At 38.3% G+C, this 19,814-nt stretch overlaps 1 protein-coding gene and 1 pseudogene across 4 annotated transcripts in view; one reads left to right on the forward strand and one right to left on the reverse strand.

Moving 5' to 3' along the window:
- Positions 1–19,814, forward strand: part of LOC309665059 (olfactory receptor 13C3-like) — a 146,224-nt pseudogene that overhangs the window by 8,331 nt on the left and 118,079 nt on the right. The window contains exons 4-5 of the transcript XR_014268431.1: positions 16,045–16,234; positions 19,583–19,692. The product of XR_014268431.1 is annotated as an olfactory receptor 13C3-like (transcript). The remainder of the gene's footprint in view (positions 1–16,044; positions 16,235–19,582; positions 19,693–19,814) is intronic.
- Positions 706–12,244, reverse strand: LOC309665063 (protein NipSnap homolog 3A-like). 3 transcript variants are annotated; one of them, XM_082471224.1, is made up of 7 exons: positions 12,068–12,243; positions 9,112–9,322; positions 7,112–7,270; positions 5,495–5,644; positions 2,075–2,121; positions 1,707–1,793; positions 706–1,615 (listed from the first exon to the last, which is right to left on the reverse strand). In XM_082471224.1, exons 1-7 carry the CDS (start codon positions 12,125–12,127, stop codon positions 1,592–1,594), a joined length of 738 nt encoding a protein of 245 aa, XP_082327350.1. In that variant the 5' UTR covers positions 12,128–12,243; the 3' UTR covers positions 706–1,591. The 3 variants fall into 3 exon arrangements, 2 of the variants coding, with proteins under 2 accessions (XP_082327350.1, XP_082327349.1); XR_014266186.1 differs by lacking the exon at positions 706–1,615 and adding an exon at positions 2,970–3,052 and having other exon boundaries at positions 12,068–12,244; XM_082471223.1 differs by lacking the exon at positions 2,075–2,121 and having other exon boundaries at positions 12,068–12,240.

Consider the following 19,814-nt stretch of genomic DNA (forward strand, 5'->3'; position numbering starts at 1 on the left):
CACCAGGGAATGTTCTAGCTAGTTCAAAGATGAATGAAAGAGGAAAAGGCAGACCCAGTTGTACACTTTCATGTGACCAAACATGGCCTTAAGCACACGGCTGATCTCATGCCAGAGGAAATCTGTCCACACAGACTGCAATTCATACCACCACCACCTCATTCCCTAAGTGACAACTTTTCAAAAAACTGAGGTGGAAGACTCGTAGTCAAAACTCAAAACCAATGCTTCTAACATGTCTGATAGATTTTAGCCTTCAGAGTCAGGGTGTTCTTTGCCTTACTAGGAACTCATCTGTCCTTCAGATTCCTGAGGACCAGGTAAGTGAGAGGTGACCGTGCTTCCTGTTTTTCAGTTTTCCCATAGATAGCTAATTCATAATTTATTGTTTTTGCAGTATATTAGAAACATAAAATAACATAGCTGTAAGTAAGTACAAGCTATCAGGAGGGCGTAGAAGTGCCAAATCTAGTTTAAGAAGGCTGAGGCACTCAACTAAAATAAAAACTAAAGTTGTAAGAAAATCCTAGTATGTCTGTGATAGTACTGAAGAAATTCTTATAAGGTTACTAGCAGGCTATTTACTTGAGATGACAATATTTACAATAAAGATAGTACATTATTACTGTCTCATTGCCTTATGGCAACACAACAATAGCTCCAGAGATGAGGATAAAAATATAAAACACAATAAAAAGAATCAGATTGTATATGTAGGCTTTTATTAGGGCAGACATTTCCATAATTATAAATCTCATCAAAACAAATAGATGACCTAACACAACATTGTAAATCAACTATACTTCAATTAAAAAAAAAACCAAATAGATGACCGAGTATCTTTATTAAACAGTGATCCAAAATGAAGTAAAAATTAGTAAAATTAACTGTAAATGAAGACACTGCAAGCACATAAACCAATGAGTTATCAATGTGCTTTAATACCAGGACCTAATAACATTATTTTCCAAGTAATTAATTATTAATGTAAAAACCATAATTAACATAAATGACACAGATGATACTGTACTTTTCTGTAGTAAAGAAATGTTTAATGGATTTTTTATGGATCCCAATTGGTATTATAAAGAAAACCTTACTGAACAAAAACTTTTATAATCTCAGAAAAACAGACATGATGAAAAGGTTGATAATTTATGCATATAATTTAACGATACTATCACAGGTATGGAAATGTAACAATCATTTGTATGTAAGAAAATGGTATAAAAGCAGAGGGTTGTCAAAATAGAGAACAAGAGATATTCTGAAACAAATGAAAAATCAAGATACTGTAGTAATGGCAACTATTTTTAATGTGTGACAGATACTGAAATACCAAGGGGAAAATGAACAGACTGTTTCCTGAAGTGGTGGTGACAGTGGATAGAGAGTAGCTTTTAAAAAATGCAAGGGATATAGCAAATTAGCTTACCACCTCCTTCAAATAAAAGTGAGAATCTCTTGGAAGAATTTAAGCACCATTAACAGACACATGTTATGGCAGTTCATGCAATGCTTTGTATGTCCATGGAAAACTATTCCAGTGGTGGATATGATGTAGGAATCAGAAGCATATTTTGCTGAGACACTAGGTAATTGACACTTTCCCGAACTGAAAAAAAAAATTCATAAGAAGGTATATAAAGTTGTTGACTAAATGAAATTTGTTCTAAGAATAACTCGTACCTAGTGAAATAGCTTACCAGCTGCCACAACTCTGGGATCCTCATGAGACTGGTGTCTCCCAGCTGCTCGGCTATCCGCACTCGCGTTCCACCAAAGAACATGAACTGCAGAAATAAATAAACCAGAAATAGATTGTAAAGACTGTGGCATTACTCAAATAAGAAAGACAGAAATATTAATCATAAACTGAAAGTCCTATTCTTTAAATCAAAATAGTGATTATCAAAAAGGTAGCACTAAGTATGTTAGTGATAAGATTTCAGAGGAGTCAAAGATTTGGGAAAGAAATTTATAAATTAATTAGTCAAACTGGTTTTATAGAAGAAGAAACAGAAGGATTCTACTTTATTTTGAAAAAGCAAGATTATAAAAAAATTATGCTCACCACTGAATATTTGGCTGATGCAAAGAAGAAAATTAAAGTAGCTGAAACTTAACCACCCAGAGAAAACCTGTATTAATATTTACTGTATTTCTTTTAAAAGATGAGAAATATAAAATTAGCGTCTTACTGTATATTATACTTTGTAATTGATTTTAAAAAGTCAACAATGAGAAGTTTCTATGACAATGCTATTAATTTTTAACACGTGAATTCTGTCCCATAGATATAACAACTTTTTATACCAGCCCTTTATTGTTGATTATTTATATCATTCAAAATAGTGTGGTATTCTACAAAATACTTAAATAAATGTTCTTTTACTTAAATTATTTAAAAATTTAAAAATAATTACAATGTAATACATGTTGGTTGTATAGATTTTGGAAAATGCAAATAAACAAAAAGAGAAAGCAGGAATAGTTTCTAATCCTACCACCCAGAATTCATCACTTTGCTATTTTGGTGTATCTTTTCCATATTTATGTATATATGTATGTATTTTTATATTTTTATGTATTTATAGGCACACAGCATATATGTTTATGCTTATATTAGGCACATGATATATATGATGTATATGTGTGTCTGTTTGTGTATTACAAGTATATTATATACATAGGGTCATATCACATTGTTTCTAAAGTTTCCTTATCATAAACAATGCTGACAAAAACTTCCTTAGAGCAGCACCTATCATGTATATTTATAAAAATAACAATGTCAAAGACAAATCACTACTTACATTTATTGGGTGCTTCCTATGTTCTAGGCCTGGCTCTAAGCGTTTTGCATGTATTAACTCATTTAGTCTTCACAAGAATCCTAGGTGGTAGGTTATGATTATGATTATTTTATCAATGAGCAATGTAAGGCACAGAAAGGTTAAGCAACTCACTCCAAGTCACAAAGTTAGTAAGCGGTGGAGCTGGGATTCAAACCCAGGCAGTCTGGATCTCATTATTTCCTCAATGTAAACTCCTAAAATTAAAATTAAGAGAACCAAAGGGAATATCTTATATAGGTACAGTATACATACTATAAGTTGTCCAGAAATGATGCACTGATTTATACTCAGCATATTACTATTTATTCCCTTTTCTCCACTGAGAATTAATTTAAGATTAAAAAGTGTGCACACTCATTTTCAGTTTTTTCTTATAAAAGTTATATATGTTCATTATAAAAATTAAAATACCACTTAAAAAATATTTTTATCATTCAAGTGACCACTATATATTTTATATTCTTTCAAATTTCCTTCCTGTGTAACTGAACACACCTATACAACTATGCATATTTCCTAGAATATTGGCAAAAATAATTCTAAAATTAAGGCTTTTCATTTATATTGCTGAATTTTGTGGTGGGGAATTATTAAGCCAGTATATGCTACACAGAAGGGGTACTTATTTTTTCCTATCTTCTCTGGTACTATATCTATATAAGTATGTCTTTATTTGGTGAAAATGGCATCTCCTTATAGTCTTAATCTACGTCTTCCTAAATATATATTTAGTAGTCATCTGTACATCTACCTTTGCATATGTTTTTACATTTCTTTTTGCTTTTGAATTTCATTTCTGGTGTCTTGGGGCATGCAGAAAGATTGAGCCTTTTTATAAAAAATTCATCACTTGATTTTTTTGCCTTCATTGTTTTCATTTGTGTTTTGGTTTAGAAATATAGTTCTCATCCATATTATTTTAAAAAAGCATCTAGGGGGACCTCTCTTGTGGTCCAGTGATAAAGAATCCACCTTCCAATGCAGGGGACGCGGGTTCGATCCCTAGTCAGGGAATTAAGATCCCACATGCCATGGGGCAACTAGGCCCGCGCATCACAACTACTGAGCTCGCACGTCTCAATGAGAGAGCCCGCGTGCCACAAACTACAGAGCCCACATGCCCTGGAGCCCTTACGCCACAACTAGAGAGAAGCCTGTGCGCTGCAACGAAGAGCCCGCGTGCCACAACTAAGACCTGATACAGCCGAAAAAAAATCTATATTTTATTTTAGTAATTTTATGACTATTCAAATGGATCTATAATCCATTTGAATTTTATTTTAGCACGTGGTATGAGATAGACAGCTAATAATTTTCATAATTTTTCTCCTCTTCATATATTTTCCAGCTTGAAAATATTTTTTTTGGTATATTCGGATTCTTTTCTTAGGATATATTACTAGAAGTTAAATTTCTGGGTAAAGATCAGACGCTCAGTTTTGAATATGTTAGGTTTGAGATGTCCACTGGACATTCAAGTAAGGAAGTTGAGGAGGCAGAGGGAAGTAATGAATTAGCTATTCTTGGTCATTTATCCTTCCACATGAACTATACATGCATTTTCTAGAGTTTGCCACAAAAAACTCTGTGAAGGGCTTCCCTGGTGGCGCAGTGGTTGAGAATCTGCTTGCCAATGCAGGGGACACGGGTTCGAGCCCTGGTCTGGGAAGATCCCACATGCCACGAAGCAACTAGGCCCGTGAGCCACAGCTACTGAGCCTGCGCGTCTGGAGCCTGTGCTCCGCAACAAGAGAGGCCGCGATAGTGAGAGGCCTGCGCACCGCGATGAAGAGTGGCCCCCGCTCACCGCAACTAGAGAAAGCCCTCGCACAGAAACGAAGACCCAACACAGCCAAAAAAACCCAAAACCAAACAAAAAAAAGACCTAAAGAAGAAATACGTGGCAAATATCTTTCTGAAAAAAAAAAAAAAATGTGAAATTCAGATTGCAGTAACTTTCAAATTTAACGTTAAAAGCCTCAAATAGGTGTTTATTAAACAAAGATATGTACTATCTATCTGTCTGCCATATGTTACTCTCAGTGGAGTGTTAGGAAGTCATTAATCATGCGTATGCATTATTTCTAGCATATATATGAATATGAATATATATGTATACACATATATACATTCACCTACATATATATGAATGACACAGGAATAGAAAGACCAAAATGTTAACAGTATTATCTCTAAGTAGTGGAAAATGTTTTTTTTCCACCTTTGGTCATGGCCATGATATTTAGTCGCTGTAAAAATATGTATTACTTTTTCATTCAGAGACAAACACTCTATCCCAAGTAATGTTATTTTTAAAAATCAATAAAAATATATTTAGAGGAAAAACAAGATGCACAGATTTTTCTTAGGCTCCTTGCAGTTTTTTAATTTTATCATTTTGATGTATCATGGAAGACAGCAGTTCAACATTTGGAAAAGCCTTCATAAGTGGTTAACATTCTAAATAAATAGTATGTAAAACAGGTATTTTCAACCCTTAAAATGACAAAAAACCCTAAATATTTGGCAATAAAAATTAAATATATGGCATAATCAAAAACAGTGACAAAATACTGGAGGAACTTAGTAGGTCACCAGTACACTTTAAATTTCATAGAAGAAATGGACAACTATACCTCTGTTGAGTGCTCCATATTCTGTATGGAAAACACCAACTAGTTTTGAGTAGCCTAGGTCGACATGGGCATTAATTGCTCTTCTAAATGCGTCACCCCACAGAGCTGGCCCACCAGGTTTCATCTGAAAAGTTACCAGCTCGTAGACTCCTGGAATAGAGAGAAAATAATTACTTTACAAAAGATATTAAAGAAATTTCTCATCAGGTTAGTGTGGTTCCAGTGGAAGGCTAATCTACATATACAGATTTGGAGGATCAAACATAAAAATGTTTATGTATACATATTTATGATTTCTTTGCATTTCTTGCATTTTTCCTAGCTTTTATGTTTAGAAAGTCTTTCTCCATGTTTAAGGGTGAGTAATTAAGCTTATCATAGAGAACAAAGAACAAGGAAGCTATATTAAGCTCTTATCTGAACGATTTTTAATCTATAAAATTAGTTATTTAAACAAATATTGAGAATTTATGATAGGATTAGGATTTTTGAGCTGCCTGAGTCTAATTCTAGGTAAGAAATGAATAAGAAAAGTATTTTCTGATCTCATATATTTCCTTCTTTCCAATTCTGAGAGGAAACACTTTTTTGTTTGTATAATTTCCCCCTACAGGTTTCCATTTCTAACAGGAACAGCCAGCAAACAAAGGACCCAAAGTGATATGTGAGATTTTGAGGGGAAAAAAAAATGAAGAAGGTGGTTTTATTATTCCTAAATATCCAGGTAAACACTTGAAAATCAGTTTACCTTCTGGTCAGAAGTATGGAGCAGGTAGAAAAAAAGAAACTAGGGAACAAGTAGATTTGAGAAGTAAAAGGAAAAAAAGTACAAAGCAACTAAAGAATTATAAACAACAGAGGCAGATAACCAAGATGTGACACTGTTCCAGGAGCCACTAAGTTCACGTAGACAGTGCTGAAGGCTGAGGGGAGGTCCTGGTGGATAGGATCCAAATAAGACATTCCAAATCTCTTGTCATCTAAGATACACTACGAAGTTGAGATTATGGGGGAAAGAAAAATTAGTTTATGCTTTTAAAAAGTCTGCCTTTTGTTTAAAATTAGGTTGAGGTAAATATTTCCCTTAAGTCAGTAAGAAAGTGAAGTCAGCAAGAAGATAAATCTTTAATAATTACTTTCAAACTGAGAAATAAGAGGAAAACAAAAAAGTTAAACTACAGTAATTCAGCTTAACAGTTTAAATTAATCCATTCCCCCCAGTTTTACAAGCAAAGATATACTTACTGTTTTTAGATTAACTGTAATTTGTGTAAAAAAAAATACTAAATTATGAGAAAATATCATACATTATCCTTTACCTACCTATACATGTGTTCTGTGTTCCAGATCCCCAACTTCTCAACCTTTCTTCCCATGTATTTCATATTCATACCTAAACTTTAACAGTTTTTCCAAATTGGAAAAAATTTCATTATTTAAGGCTCATTGTTTTAATTGTAAGCAAAGAGCTCAAATTCATTTTTATCTCTATAATCACAATATATTCCGATGTAAAACAAAGGATTATTTTTTCCTATGGAACTTTAGTTTTTATAGCTTAAAATCTTCAGTATGTTCTTCATTAAAATTCAATGTAATTTAGAGAGACGAACTTACCTTCTTTGGGTGGTTTTTCTAATTTGCACCATGGCACCAGATAAGTAATTTCACTCTCTTGTTTATCAGTAAGACCCAAAATTGGAATGAGTAATTGTTCTCGCCATTCCTTATCATTGGCCAAGGCTTTCCGAACTTCAGTTTGCTGAGCAAAATTGTCTATGGGAATAACAGGAGTAAGAAAAATAAAATTGTTTGATTTAAAATCACCTGTACAGCTTTAACATATATAATATTGTACATCAACTATACATCAATAAAAAAATAATCACCTGTACTTTTTCTGGGTTTCATCCAATTTAGCAAATGTTTATTGAGGCCACATAAGGACAATGTGTTATATCACTAGAGATACCAACATAAGTAGTTAGTTGCTCATGGTCTAAAAGGGGAGTGGCAACGTAAACAACCAATGATGTCATATAATAATGGGCTTTATAGGTGCTACCATTTAGTAGGTAGTTGTGAGACTTAGGTAAGTTATTGGATCATTCTGTGCCTGTCTCTTATTCTGTGAAATAGGGATAATGATATAGTAGCTACCTCCAGGGCTGTTGTGAGGATTAAAAGAATTGGTATATGAAGGGAGCTTAGAACAATGTTTGGCACCAAGTGAGTACTCCGTATATATTATTTATTCTTATTATTTGAGGCATTTAAGTTATAGTGTTAGTTTAGAGAAAGACTGTTTCTTCGGTAGTGCTGGTGGTGGGTAGTCAGGTCAAGGTACAACTGAATTAAATTTAACATAAATGAAATTAAGATTTGCTTTTCCAGCCTCTTTGAACAAACAGCTTCCAAAGAAACAGTGCTAATTCTCTTACTTATTGACACCCATTCTTTTTACCCAGTACTGTTTCTCTTCTGTTACCCAAACAGGTATATACATTTAATAACATATAGGCCTAGTACTATATTTATTATTAGGGCCTAAGGTTAATGGTAAAAAAAGAGTTTTCTATGGTTTATGCTAGAGATAAGGAATAACATCTATCTTAGAGCTTAAGTAAGTTATATCATGATCTTACTAGTAATTTTCTTAATGGGACATAATTCTCCTTGTTGCACATTAAAGCATAAATTGTGTTTTAATGGGGTTTGTCCTATTACAACAGGGAAATCCTCTAAACTATGGCCATGTTAAATATAGAATGAGCACTTTTCACAATAAAGTATGTGATGAATATTAACTTTGGACACTATTAATGACTCTTAACTTGATGACCAGACACTAAATGAAATTATTAAAAGTTCTCTGGATATCATCAAGTCCTATGTGGACTTCAGAAAGATTAGACACTGGAGTAACAATCTGGGGATTCCTGTAACCTGTTCTTCGTTGTCTACTAAACCAGCAGGAAGTCAACTTCAATATGGGGAGAATTCTAATTCCTTTGCCTTCACTTCCCTAGAACAGTGTAATGATAGTGAATTCCCTGAAACCTTGGGGTACAAAAACAAGTGGTTCCCTAAATTTAACAAATTATTCAGTCTGAGTTGGGTGAGGCCTGGAAGTTAACTATTATCCCCATGAACCTCAACTAAACTAAATTAGAAATATTGAATTGTTTCTACTAAAATCCTGATATCCAGTTGCAGATTCAACAGTAAGAAAAAATAACTCTCCCTTTTATTATCTTTACCCACTTGGGCTCTTGCAATCAATGCTTTAAATTTTCCATAAATGATCTATACAATAAACCATTCTATGTTCTTTCTGAGCATTAAAGGCTAGTTCACAATTTCATGATTTGAAATATGAGATGTCACACTTTCCCAATGACGATACATAGGAATTTGGGCAAAAGTTGTTAGAGGCACCAGTGGGAGGAGTAATCACTGAATTCATTTGTTGTTGTTATTGTATTTGTTGTTCCTCTCTTTAAAAGCTGAATTTAACCTGTGTGTATTTATAGTAACATAGACCCAAGAGGTAAGTGTATTGTAACATTCAAAAGAGTGAAAATCTATACTGAATACTAAAGCTGGAAAAATCATACCATACTTCCAAATATGAAACACTTTATCAATCCTGCCTCCAAATTCTACACTCCAGGATCCAACCAATTCAGAGTGAGCTGTCTGAAGATGTATGTTTTTCTTAACATTTTCCAGAAACTCATTCATCTTTGAAGGTTTAACGCAATAAGTACGAAACTCATAGAATGTTCCATCGTATTGTCTGGGGCCCGTAGCAAAAGATGAACACACCTGAAGAAACATAAGGCAAATTTAAGTATTTGGGGACCTTAAGGCTTATAATATGTTAACAACCAAATCTGAATCTGCAAAGAAGCGACACTCATTAGACTCATACTCCATGTTTGTACCTCTGTTGTCATCTCTCCTTAGAATTTGCTGAGAGATGTCAATAAAGATAAGTACTCTTAAGTGTGCTGAATATACAAATACTGCTTCCTAGCAGGGGTCCCTTAGCCACCTTTTCATGAAAAGTTAATCATAAGAAGGCACTAGGGTCTTCATGAGAGTCCTTTATCCAAGAACTACAACTAGGATTCTAATTAATTACAAATGGTTTACCTTATTTATCCAATATTCTATCTTTAGTCAATACTGTATGTGTTACAGTTATATATTTAAATGAACTTTATAAAATATACAGGTGTTCTGGCAGGAATGATGGAAATACGTTTACTTGCAGAAAAACCTTCTTTAGGTTTTTTTTAAAAATGTAAGTTTCAATTCAGGTCAAAGTATTTTCCAAATTCAATGAAGTACATCACTGGTAAATAATAGAACTGGAATGTAACTAATGCTAAAGGGAATCCATAATCTATTAAATTGCACTATAACATGGTGGTAGACTGTATGAATTCTATAAAGGAAAAATCAACAGGTCAGAACTGTCTGAATCATTATTAGGTTTAATTATAGATGCAGTGTGAAGAAGGGCATTTAATCCATCCAATTATACTAAGTTGATGGAAATATCCCTTAAGAACCATTAGTTCTTTTTGTATTAGAGGTATGGTCACTATATACATTTTTGCTGTGTTTAATCTTCTGAGACTTAGTGAACTTAACTTTAGGTAGGAAATTACCTGCCAGAAATTATCCCCTCTGAATGTAAATGTGTGTGTGTGTAAATTCGTATATGCATACGTGTATACACACACACTCATATGGCATTTGTGTTTACAATTTCATGTTATTGCAGTTTTGGATATCATGTGCCAATTCCTGAAGCTGATTAATCAGAATTATCTAATACAAATGTTGGTACAAACAAAGCTATGGACAAATTTGGGGCTTATGTTGACCAGCTGATATGTCAAATGAAACCAGTAGGCTCCTTTCTCTGACATATTTTTGGTTATAACACACAGTTGCCTATATATGTGATTTCATTGTGCATAATGTCATATTTATAATTATCTACTTGAGTTCATTCCCCTCATGTCCCCTATGAGTTATATTCCTATTGCCCAAGTGTCTAAGCTTACGATGAAAGCAGCTATTCCCACCTAAAACAACTGCAGCCAGCTACTCCTACTTTTGGTGGACATGTTTTTTTGTGTCATTTTAACCAAATTCTAATAAGACAATATTACACAAATAAACAACTGCCTGGTATACTAGTTTAATAATTATTATAAATAAAATATATCAGAAAATGAGCCAGTGGGGGTATTTGTAACAGTTGCTTTTTTAGTTGATTTTTCAGGAATTTGTATTGATACTTGGAAACAAGTATGTGGTCAAGGCACATAATTTTGTTATCTTTCACAAGAGAAAGAAACAAGTAACAAAGGAAGCCCAGGGAAAGGTGAAACAGCAGTTGAGATAAGTATGTGTGTGCTGGGGGGAGGTGATTTTTGTTGTAGGGCAGAAACTAGAACTGTGCTGGGAGAAGAATCATGAGTACTTCAAGCTCCCTTATATTCATGTCAGGGCTCATTTTCAGCAGCAATAACTTCCAAGTCACCTATAAGACAGCATTTGATCGACATTTAGTAAAGTCAAAGTTCAGAATAAAGTTGTAAGGAATAATTTTGGCCCTGCCCCAGTAGAGAGACTCAGGATAAAGGCTGTATTGCTAATCTTGAGTGAAGGGGCCATTATGGCTCCTCTTTAGTCTTTACAGGAAGTCAGTCTCTACGTAAATCCCCTTCTTGTCCTATTGCTTGAGAAAGGAGTACAAACCTAAACATCAAAAAACAACAACAAAACGTCTCTAGCTTAGATTCACAAAATAGGACAATCCACGACAGTTAAGGCCGAATCACAAAAATCTATTTTGTACATTTCTCATTTAACTTTTTAAATTTATTTAATTATTAATTTTTATATGTCAATCCCAATCTCCCAATTCATCATTTCTCATTTAACTTTAATGAGGTTGTCATCATCATATTTTCTAGGAAGTTCTCGACCCTGCGTGACTTGCGCACTGACTGCAGGAGACAGTGGCAGCTGGGCAGATGCTGCACCACCTCTCTGAGGTTCTCTGCAAAATGCTCAGAAGTTTTACTTCATGTATAAGGGGGAGGCCCGTTCTCTTGCTGGTGTCAGGTTGACCTTTTTCTCCTTCACCCTTCAGTCTAGAGGGGCTTGTGGCTTGTCAAAAGTCAATAGAATAGGCTGGACGAGCGCGTGGCACAGGGACCAGCGCGGCGAGCCCAAAGGCGCGGGGCGGCAAGAACGCAGCAGCTGGCGCTTCAGGGGTGGCCTCAAGGCCGCCGGGCACCCAGGCTAGAAAAGCCCCCCGTCCACGGTTGTTCCCGAGCCGGCCATAGGCGACACAGGCCGCCGGTCTTCCCCTAAGGGCACCCTTTCTCCTCCTGCGCGCTCCAGGGTCCTCGCTTCCAGGTGCTGGGACTTGCTCTACAAGAAGGCAGCAGCACAAGGCTCCCAGGTCAGGGAGCGCGAGCCGGGTGGTGCCCCTCCCCTCCCCTCTCCCAGGTATCATTTTGGGCGCGTCCCCGGGGCGGGTACCTGAGGCGCCAGGGTCCGAGCGGCCAGAGCCTTAGTCAGGCTCTTTCCGAGGGCAAGCATGGCGCGGCTCCGACCGCTGAGAAGGGCAGCGGCCGGGATTCTTCCTTAAACTCCTCCTCCTCTGGCTCCCCGACTAGCAGAGAGCGGCGCCTGCACTACTGCAGGACGCAGGCTCGGGGCGGGGATCCGCGGGTCAGCTCCGCCTCACGCCCGGGGTTGGGGCGCGGCCGGGGTGCCCAGTGCGTAAGGCGTCCGCCCGGGGCCGGCCTCAGACGCCTTTGGTGTGACCTCTGGCTCTTCCTGGCTCCTTTGTTTCCCCAAACGTTCTTACCCCCATCGTCAAGAGTGATATTAGAATTAGCTGAATGCTGAGGTCGTTCCTGTGCCACCTGTCTGGACACATCGCCTCATCTCCAAGAGCTCTTGCATACAATCAGTAAAAGTTCGTGTGTAGAATGAGAGTGTGTATGACCATTGGGAAGGCAGTATGGATGCGTGTGTGTGTCATGCTTTGCATTTTAAATCGCGGACGTGTTTGCAGCGGTCAGTTTTAGTCGGGTGATTCACGTGTAGCTAAAGACTAGTGATTCTTTCCTTTTGTTCATTAAGTGCATTTTCTCTCCCTATTGCCACCCCCAGTATGACCTTGTAAGGCTCCTAATAATGGTATAGATTGTATTTCTCAGGAGCTCAGAGGAATGGGAGCCCCGAACTAGATTCGAAAATTCAAATTTAAATATATATAGTTTGAATCAAACAGTTTTTAAGCCTTAAAAGCAAAACAGCAGACCTCTGATCTTGTCCTTCTTATTCCTGAAATTGGTCCCCAGAGTAGTTACTTTAAACATTTTCAGCTGTTGCTTGTAGAGCTTGTTTATTATTACGTAAATGTCATTATATGCATTTTCTGGTGTTTCTTGATATTTTCAGTTATAGATAGTGTCTGTTGCTTGGAAAATGAGGATTTAGGTCTGTTACATACCACTACCCCAAAATACACTTCCTTTCCTGCATCTGATAATGCTTACATTAAGAATAGTTAATTGTAACGTTATTAATTTGATTATATTGATGTTTACATAATTACTAATTACATTACCTTCCAAACATATAAATACACACATTAAATCCAATTACACAATCATTACATTCATGCATACATTGAAGTAATATTGCTTATACTGTTAAGACTAGGGAATTATTACAAGGCTACTGTCTGTGGTTGTATTGGTTGTGCCTTTGCAAAGACTTTTGAATCATCTGTTGAGAGGAAGGGAGGCTTTTTGAAGTTAGTAATTCCAGAGGGGGATGAGTCAGTTTTTCTAGTTGATGGGCATCCGTTTCTAACCAAGCAAGACAAAAAAACATCATCTGTACCTGGACTGGATCTTTATGTTTAAATTTATTTTCTGAGGCTTTTCCCCCCTTGAATTAACAATTGATTCCCTCATTCAACCCATATTAATTAAACTCCTTTATGCTTCAGGCACTTTTCCGAAAACTGGGGTGTAGAGGTGAACAAAAGTCAAAGTTTGTGCTCTCTTGGAGCTTCTAGGTTAGCGGAAACAAAAACAAATGAAGGAAAAATATGTCAAGGCTTAATAAATACAATGAGTAAAAACAAGTAGGATATGGAGAATAGAAAGTGCTGGAGGGAGGAAGCAGAGACTGCTAGCTATTTCCCAATAGCCATTCTTCTCCCACCACACCCTTTTTGAAAATTAGCAATAGAACCCTTGCAGCTTGGTGCAGCCATGTGACTAACTCCTGGCCAATGGGATGTGTTAATGCATTTATGACCTACTGTAAGTGGTCTTAAAGCAGTGCAGGAGCGGTTCTTGCCCTCTTTGTTTCTTTCTTATTTCTACTTGTTGGAATGTGGAGTAATGGGTTGAGTTCTTGGACTATGAGGTAGAAACCACATGCTGAAGATGGCAGAACAAGAGAGAAGCAGCCTAGGTTCTGACACCATGGAGCACCATACTAGGAGCCCTGAACTGCCTATCTCTGGACTTCTTTATTACAAAAGAAAATTTTTCTAGCTTAAGCCACTGTTTTGTGGCTTAAACCTATGATCTTAATCAATAGGAGAGTGACTATTTCTTTTTCATTTGTTTCTATTATTTTCATTATACCCATCACTTATTAATCACCAAATTCTTTGCCTAAATAAATTTCCTCTCAATATGATTAAACCCATTAATCAGCTTATCAGTTTCATCTTCTGGCATTATCTTTCGGGGGTCCTTTGTTCTCTTGCTCCACTGTGGGCTAATTGTTTTTTAAGACAGCATGGTAGTAATTCTGGGATCTCCTCTCACTGATATCCTGGGGGATCTCGTTTGCCTTGTGTTGGACCTCCTGTTGCCAGGATTTGGTAGCTTTTTTTTTTGAGACTTGAATTTCAAAAAATGTTTTATTCTACCAAACCTCTTGATTCATATGTTGGCTGGGCATAAAATTCTACATTGGAAATAATTTTTCCTTATAATTTCAAAGGCAATTCTCCATTGTATTATAGCTTCTAGTAAGAAATTCATGGCATGCTGATTCCTGCTTCTTTGTATGTGACTTCTCTGTCTCTCTATAAAATCAAGGGAAGGAGTCTGCATAGATTCTTCTCGACAGACTGTGTGAGTGATATAAAGTATATGAGTTTGGAGCATACAGGCCTGGATTTGAATTCCGGTTCTGGTACTTATTGACTGTGTAACCTTGGGTAAGTTACTCAGTTTCTCTGAGCCTCTGTTACCTTGTTTGTTATTGGTGATAATTAAACTACTACCTAGGGTTGTAAGAATAATTAAATGAATCTCATTATAGTACTTTCCCATAGAATTAATCACTCAGATTAATTTCTGACCTGAACCCCCAGAATATTAGAACCAGGGGCATCATTGGAATCTTTCACTTTTTTAAGGATAAATTTCTCAGAAATAAATGCATTAAATTGTATAATTTTGAAAATGAAAGGGACACTAGAAATACTTTGTTGAGAGAAGTAAATTTACACTTTTATTTTGCTAATGGTGAAAATAAGCTCCAAGAGGGCAAGTGACTTGTTGATGGTTACACAATAATTTAGAACTCAAGTCAGGCATAAAGGCCTTGTCTTTGGTCACCTGGGGTGCTTGCAAACAACCTAGCTCTTCATGTACCAAAAACTCTGACCCCTACTAACTGCACCCCTCCCAATTCTCTACTCATTTTGAAACATAAAGTGAATCCTGACACTCTCCACCAAGTTTCAGCACATTGAGCATAAAATGCAGACTCCTTCCCAGGCCTATGTCCTATGACTCCTGCCTCCCTCTCCTCCTCATCTCCCATCACTCTCCCTCGTAGCTCATCACATTCCAGCCCCACTGCCTTCCTGTTGTTCCTTAAACATAAAAGCTCATTTCTTTTGTGGGACTTTGTACCTACACTTTCTATTGCCTTTGCTCATAGTGTTCTTTCTCTCCAAATCTTTTCCTGGCTTGTTTTTCCTAATCGTTTATGCCTTGGAAGAAGTTATCACCTTCTCAGGGAGCGTAGTCACTCTTCTCCTCATGCACTGCTTTATTTTTGGCTAAGTGATATAATTATTTGTTTACTGTCAAATTTCTCTATAGGATTGCAAACTCCTTGAAGGTAGGGACTTTTTCGTATTCACCCAGACTCTCAAATATGCAGAACAGTGTCTGGCATATAGTAGCTGCTCAGTGAATGTTTGTTGAGTGAAGACATGGGCGGTAGACTGGATTGACTTGAGTTCAGTATATGAGTATTTAGGCCCTCTTTGTGTTCCATCACCCCTAACCGTAAAATGAGTCTGCAGCTTACAAGCCTATGGCAGCGGGGAGGGGGGCATCAAATAACCAAGTGATGAGGGGATAGATACATGTTTGCAGTTGTTACTGATTGGTCCTGTGCTCTGAGGCAACAGGAGAGGCCAGGCCCTCTTGGGTGATCCTACCTTTGATGTCCCTTTGCAGAGACATGCCCTGCTCGGTGGCAGAGGAAGAGTGGACCACCACCCCAGTCCCCCAGACCATCACGGACCTCTTCCGAAACGGGAACTGGACAATGGAGAACCCCTCCCCCGCCTGCCAGTGTAGCAGTGACAAAATCAAGAAGATGCTGCCCGTGTGTCCCCTGGGGGCTGGGGGGCTGCCTCCTCCACAAGTGAGTCACTTTCAGGGTGTGACCGTTCAGGTGGGGTGCAGGGTGGGCTTGGGGAGAAGGCATGGGTGACCTGCCATGTCAGGAGGGTCTCTTTCAGTCTTGATTCTTGTCATAGGGAAAAGCATGTGAGTTTTGAGAGGAGGGGGCTTGGAGCAAATTGTTCCTGTATCTGAGGGAGCTTAGCCTCCTTCTCTCTTTTGAAGTCAGCCTAGTTTCCTTACTGGTTCGAGGTACAGCCGGAATGCAACACTCTGGATCAATGAGCTGTGGAAGGCACACTGTGGACTCTCTGGTGTCACAGGACAGACTGTGACAAGCCCAGCTTCGTCTCTGCCTCTGCCACAGATGAGCTGGTGACCTTGGACAGGTCACGCTGAGTCCCTAGGCCTGTTTCCTCACCGCTGAATTAGGGAGGCTGGCCCATAAAACTTCTGTGGGCCTTACAACCCTGACATCCTCTGAAACTCTGAGTGTGGGAAACAGTTCTGAGCCATTTTTTCTGAGAATGATTTCAGGAAGAGGCTTGCTTTTGCTGTCTCTCTGCTGCCTTATCAGCATCCAGGTTGCAGGGTGAGGAGAAGGAATTTCAAATGGTGTTGAAAACTTAAAGTAGTCCTTCTTGGTTACCTTTCTTTAAAATAAGAGCTCATCTCTTCATCAGTATAACTCCAATGAACAAAAGAATTCACTAGGCATAGTCAATGGTGCTGCTCCCTAAAATCCTTTTGTAACCATAAAGAATGATACTTCACAGTCTATTCTGATACTTCATAGTTGTTCAGAATAATTTGCTGGGGCTCTCCTTGACTAGCCGTAAGTGAATGGCCTGCTGAGAGCAGAGTGGATCAGGCCTTGGTGGCTGGCTGATGGCAGAGCCTGGGCCCTGTGGGCAGAGTCTGGTCACACTGTGGTACATGTTTGAGGGACATGTGTCATTGTCATCCTTGATTTGTTTTCTGTCCCAATTCTGCCCGATAAAGACACATGTGCTCGGTTTACTTTGAATTTAAAAAGCTTCTAGCTCAGTCATATCTCATTAAATAAGGTTGTTTTTAACTAGTTTAATCCAAAGTATAAGTCTCATATCTTAGTTACACTTTCCTCCCAAATCAGATTCATAAAGGGTCCTATGGATTTAAGGACAGTTTCTCAGGCTTTTTACATGGACCCACGAAGGACTTGGATGGAAGAAGTGGTATTAAAACCATTTATTTTCACTGCTTTTCAACTCATGTGTCCCTCTGAGTTTTGAAGGAATAGGTGGTACTCAGAAGAAAAGAAGGAAGAATCGTTGAAATCCATTCATACCTTCAGGAAAATGAGATCACTTACATGGCTGCCTCACAACGTAGCTCTCTGAGCAGAGCAGTCTGGGGCATCTACAGTGGCCCTCATGCTGGGAGAGAGCCAAGGCCTGTGAATAAGTCCTTCACGTCTTTCTGGTCAGCGCCCCTCACTGCTCGTCCTGACTCCCCATTCGTTTACCTTGTGATCCAGGTTCAGGCCTGAGCCACCATAGCTGGAGGCGCATCTGTGAGATGAATGAGTATTCTTTCTTTAACATCTCAGATGTCCAACTTTGTCTATAATCAAGCCCAAGCCCCTCCCCTTCCCCATTTAGCCTCTGCTAGCCCCCTGGGCAGGAATAATAGGAGTTAAGAGGTTACCAGAATCTAATAGAGGAGATTGAGCTATAACTTTCACCAAATCTAACTTTAGACTTCCTTTAAAGAGGGAATTCATCTAAATGAAGCATGTACAGACTCATGCTGTATCTGCTACAAAGCGATTCTGTATTCATATTCTCAGTGTTCTAATGTCAGGCTGTTCTTTTAGGTATGGTAGGTTTCTCGGGGTGCCAGTACTTCTCAATCATGTCCTCCAAGTCAGAGTTAAGGATGCCATCAAGCAAGTGAAGGAACACTTGAAGCTCGGCAAGTAACAGTATCCATCCCAAAACATGTCAGAAAAAGGGGCCCAGAGTCGTTGGTACGTGGGAGTAGTTGGCAGGTAAACATGGTCACTTAACAGTTTATTGTTTAAGACTTTTAAATACAAAGCCATCACTGGCATTTAGTGATCTTACGCCAGTCAAGACTGAGCTCCAGTTCATACTTGAAAGTGTAGATCCTATACATGGAGCATGGCAATAATTGTTTCTGCTTATCTCCTACAGAATAATTATACAGGTCAATGGAAATTTTATATGACCCTGTATAAAGGGTGTATAAGACTGTTCTTTTTTTTTTTTTTATAAATTTATTTATTTTATTTTTGGCTGTGTTGGGTCTTCGTTGCTGCGCATGGGCTTTCTGTAGTTGCGGTGCGTGGGCTTTCTCTAGTTGCGGTGAGCAGGGCCTACTCTTTGTTGCAGTGTGCGGGCTTCTCATTGCGGTGGCTTCTCTCGTTGCGGAGCACGGGCTCTAGGCGCGCGGGCTTCAGTAGTTGTGGCATGTGGGCTCAGTAGTTGTGGCTCGCGGGCTCTAGAGCGCAGGCTCAGTAGTTATAGCGCACGGGCTTAGTTGCTCTGCGGCATGTGGGATCTTCCCGGACCAGGGCTCGAACCCGTGTCCCTTGCATTGGCAGGTGGATTCTTAACTACTGCACCACCAGGGAAGCCCTAAGACCGTTCTTATAACAAGAATCTGTTAGAATTTTTGTTTGTTAGATTAATATGCTATGCATTGTTGTTTTCCAATTTATTTACAGCCAGAAGAATTTAACTTATTTGAGTAACTTCACACTAATATTTCTGCATTTATTAAGTTTTCAAACCAAAGCAGTCCTTTGTGTGTGTGAGAATTTACAACCTGCTGCTCTTATGTCAAAAACAGTGAACCGAAGTGAACCCCATTAGGCCACTCTCAGACCTCTTTCTTTTTTTTTTAAATAATTAAATTAAATTCCATTTAGTTATTTATTTATTTTATTTTGGGCCAGGCCTTCCCTGACCAGGGACTGAACCCAGACCCCCTGAAGTGGAAGCATAGAGTCCTAACCACTGGACTGCCAGGAAATTCCCTCTCAGACCTCTTTCAATAGTTTCATTTTGGTACCAGACTCTTTCATGAACTCAGAGAAATCAGTTCAGCATTTGAACTGTCAGGTTTTTGACCTGAAAATGATGTTTTAACTCTGAATAAAATAATTTTATTTTATTTATTGAGCCGGTGTTTTTCCCTGGGCTATTCTTAAGATATTGCATGTGTGTGTCTGCCTTGATTGAGTCCTCAATTGCATCAATGAACGCTCAGATCCTCACTGACTTTCTCTTTGCAAGAAGAACATGTTAGTGGACATAATTACGTCCATCTGTGTCATCTCTGCAATGTCCTCTGTCCCAGCCAGCTTTGTCGTGTTCCTGATCCAGTGGTGCGTCAGCAAATGGAAGCACCTGTAGTTCATCAGCGGAGTGAAGCCCATCATTCTACTGGCTCTCCGGTTCTGTCTGGGACATGGTAAGAACGCTGGTCTGCCGCCGCTTTATAAACCTCCATCAGGGCTCTGGATTGGATGGATGAAAGAGCCCCTGGCCATCACCAGGAAATGTTCTAGCTAGTCCAAAGATGAATGAAAGAGG

Source organism: Balaenoptera physalus (genome assembly GCF_965194825.1).
Source record: "Balaenoptera physalus genome assembly, chromosome: 7".
Taxonomy (NCBI): domain Eukaryota; kingdom Metazoa; phylum Chordata; class Mammalia; order Artiodactyla; family Balaenopteridae; genus Balaenoptera; species Balaenoptera physalus.

Excerpts from the sequence above, each read along its gene's own strand:
- LOC309665063 (XM_082471223.1), bottom strand. The coding sequence starts at position 12,127 with ATGCTTGCCCTCGGAAAGAGCCTGACTAAGGCTCTGGCCGCTCGGACC. Across the intron at positions 7,271-9,111 it reads GTTTCATATTTGGAAGTATG|ACAATTTTGCTCAGCAAACT; the intron begins GTATGATTTTTC and ends TTATTCCCATAG. Across the intron at positions 1,616-1,706 it reads TCCCAGAGTTGTGGCAGCTG|TTCGGGAAAGTGTCAATTAC; the intron begins GTAAGCTATTTC and ends TTTTTTTTTCAG.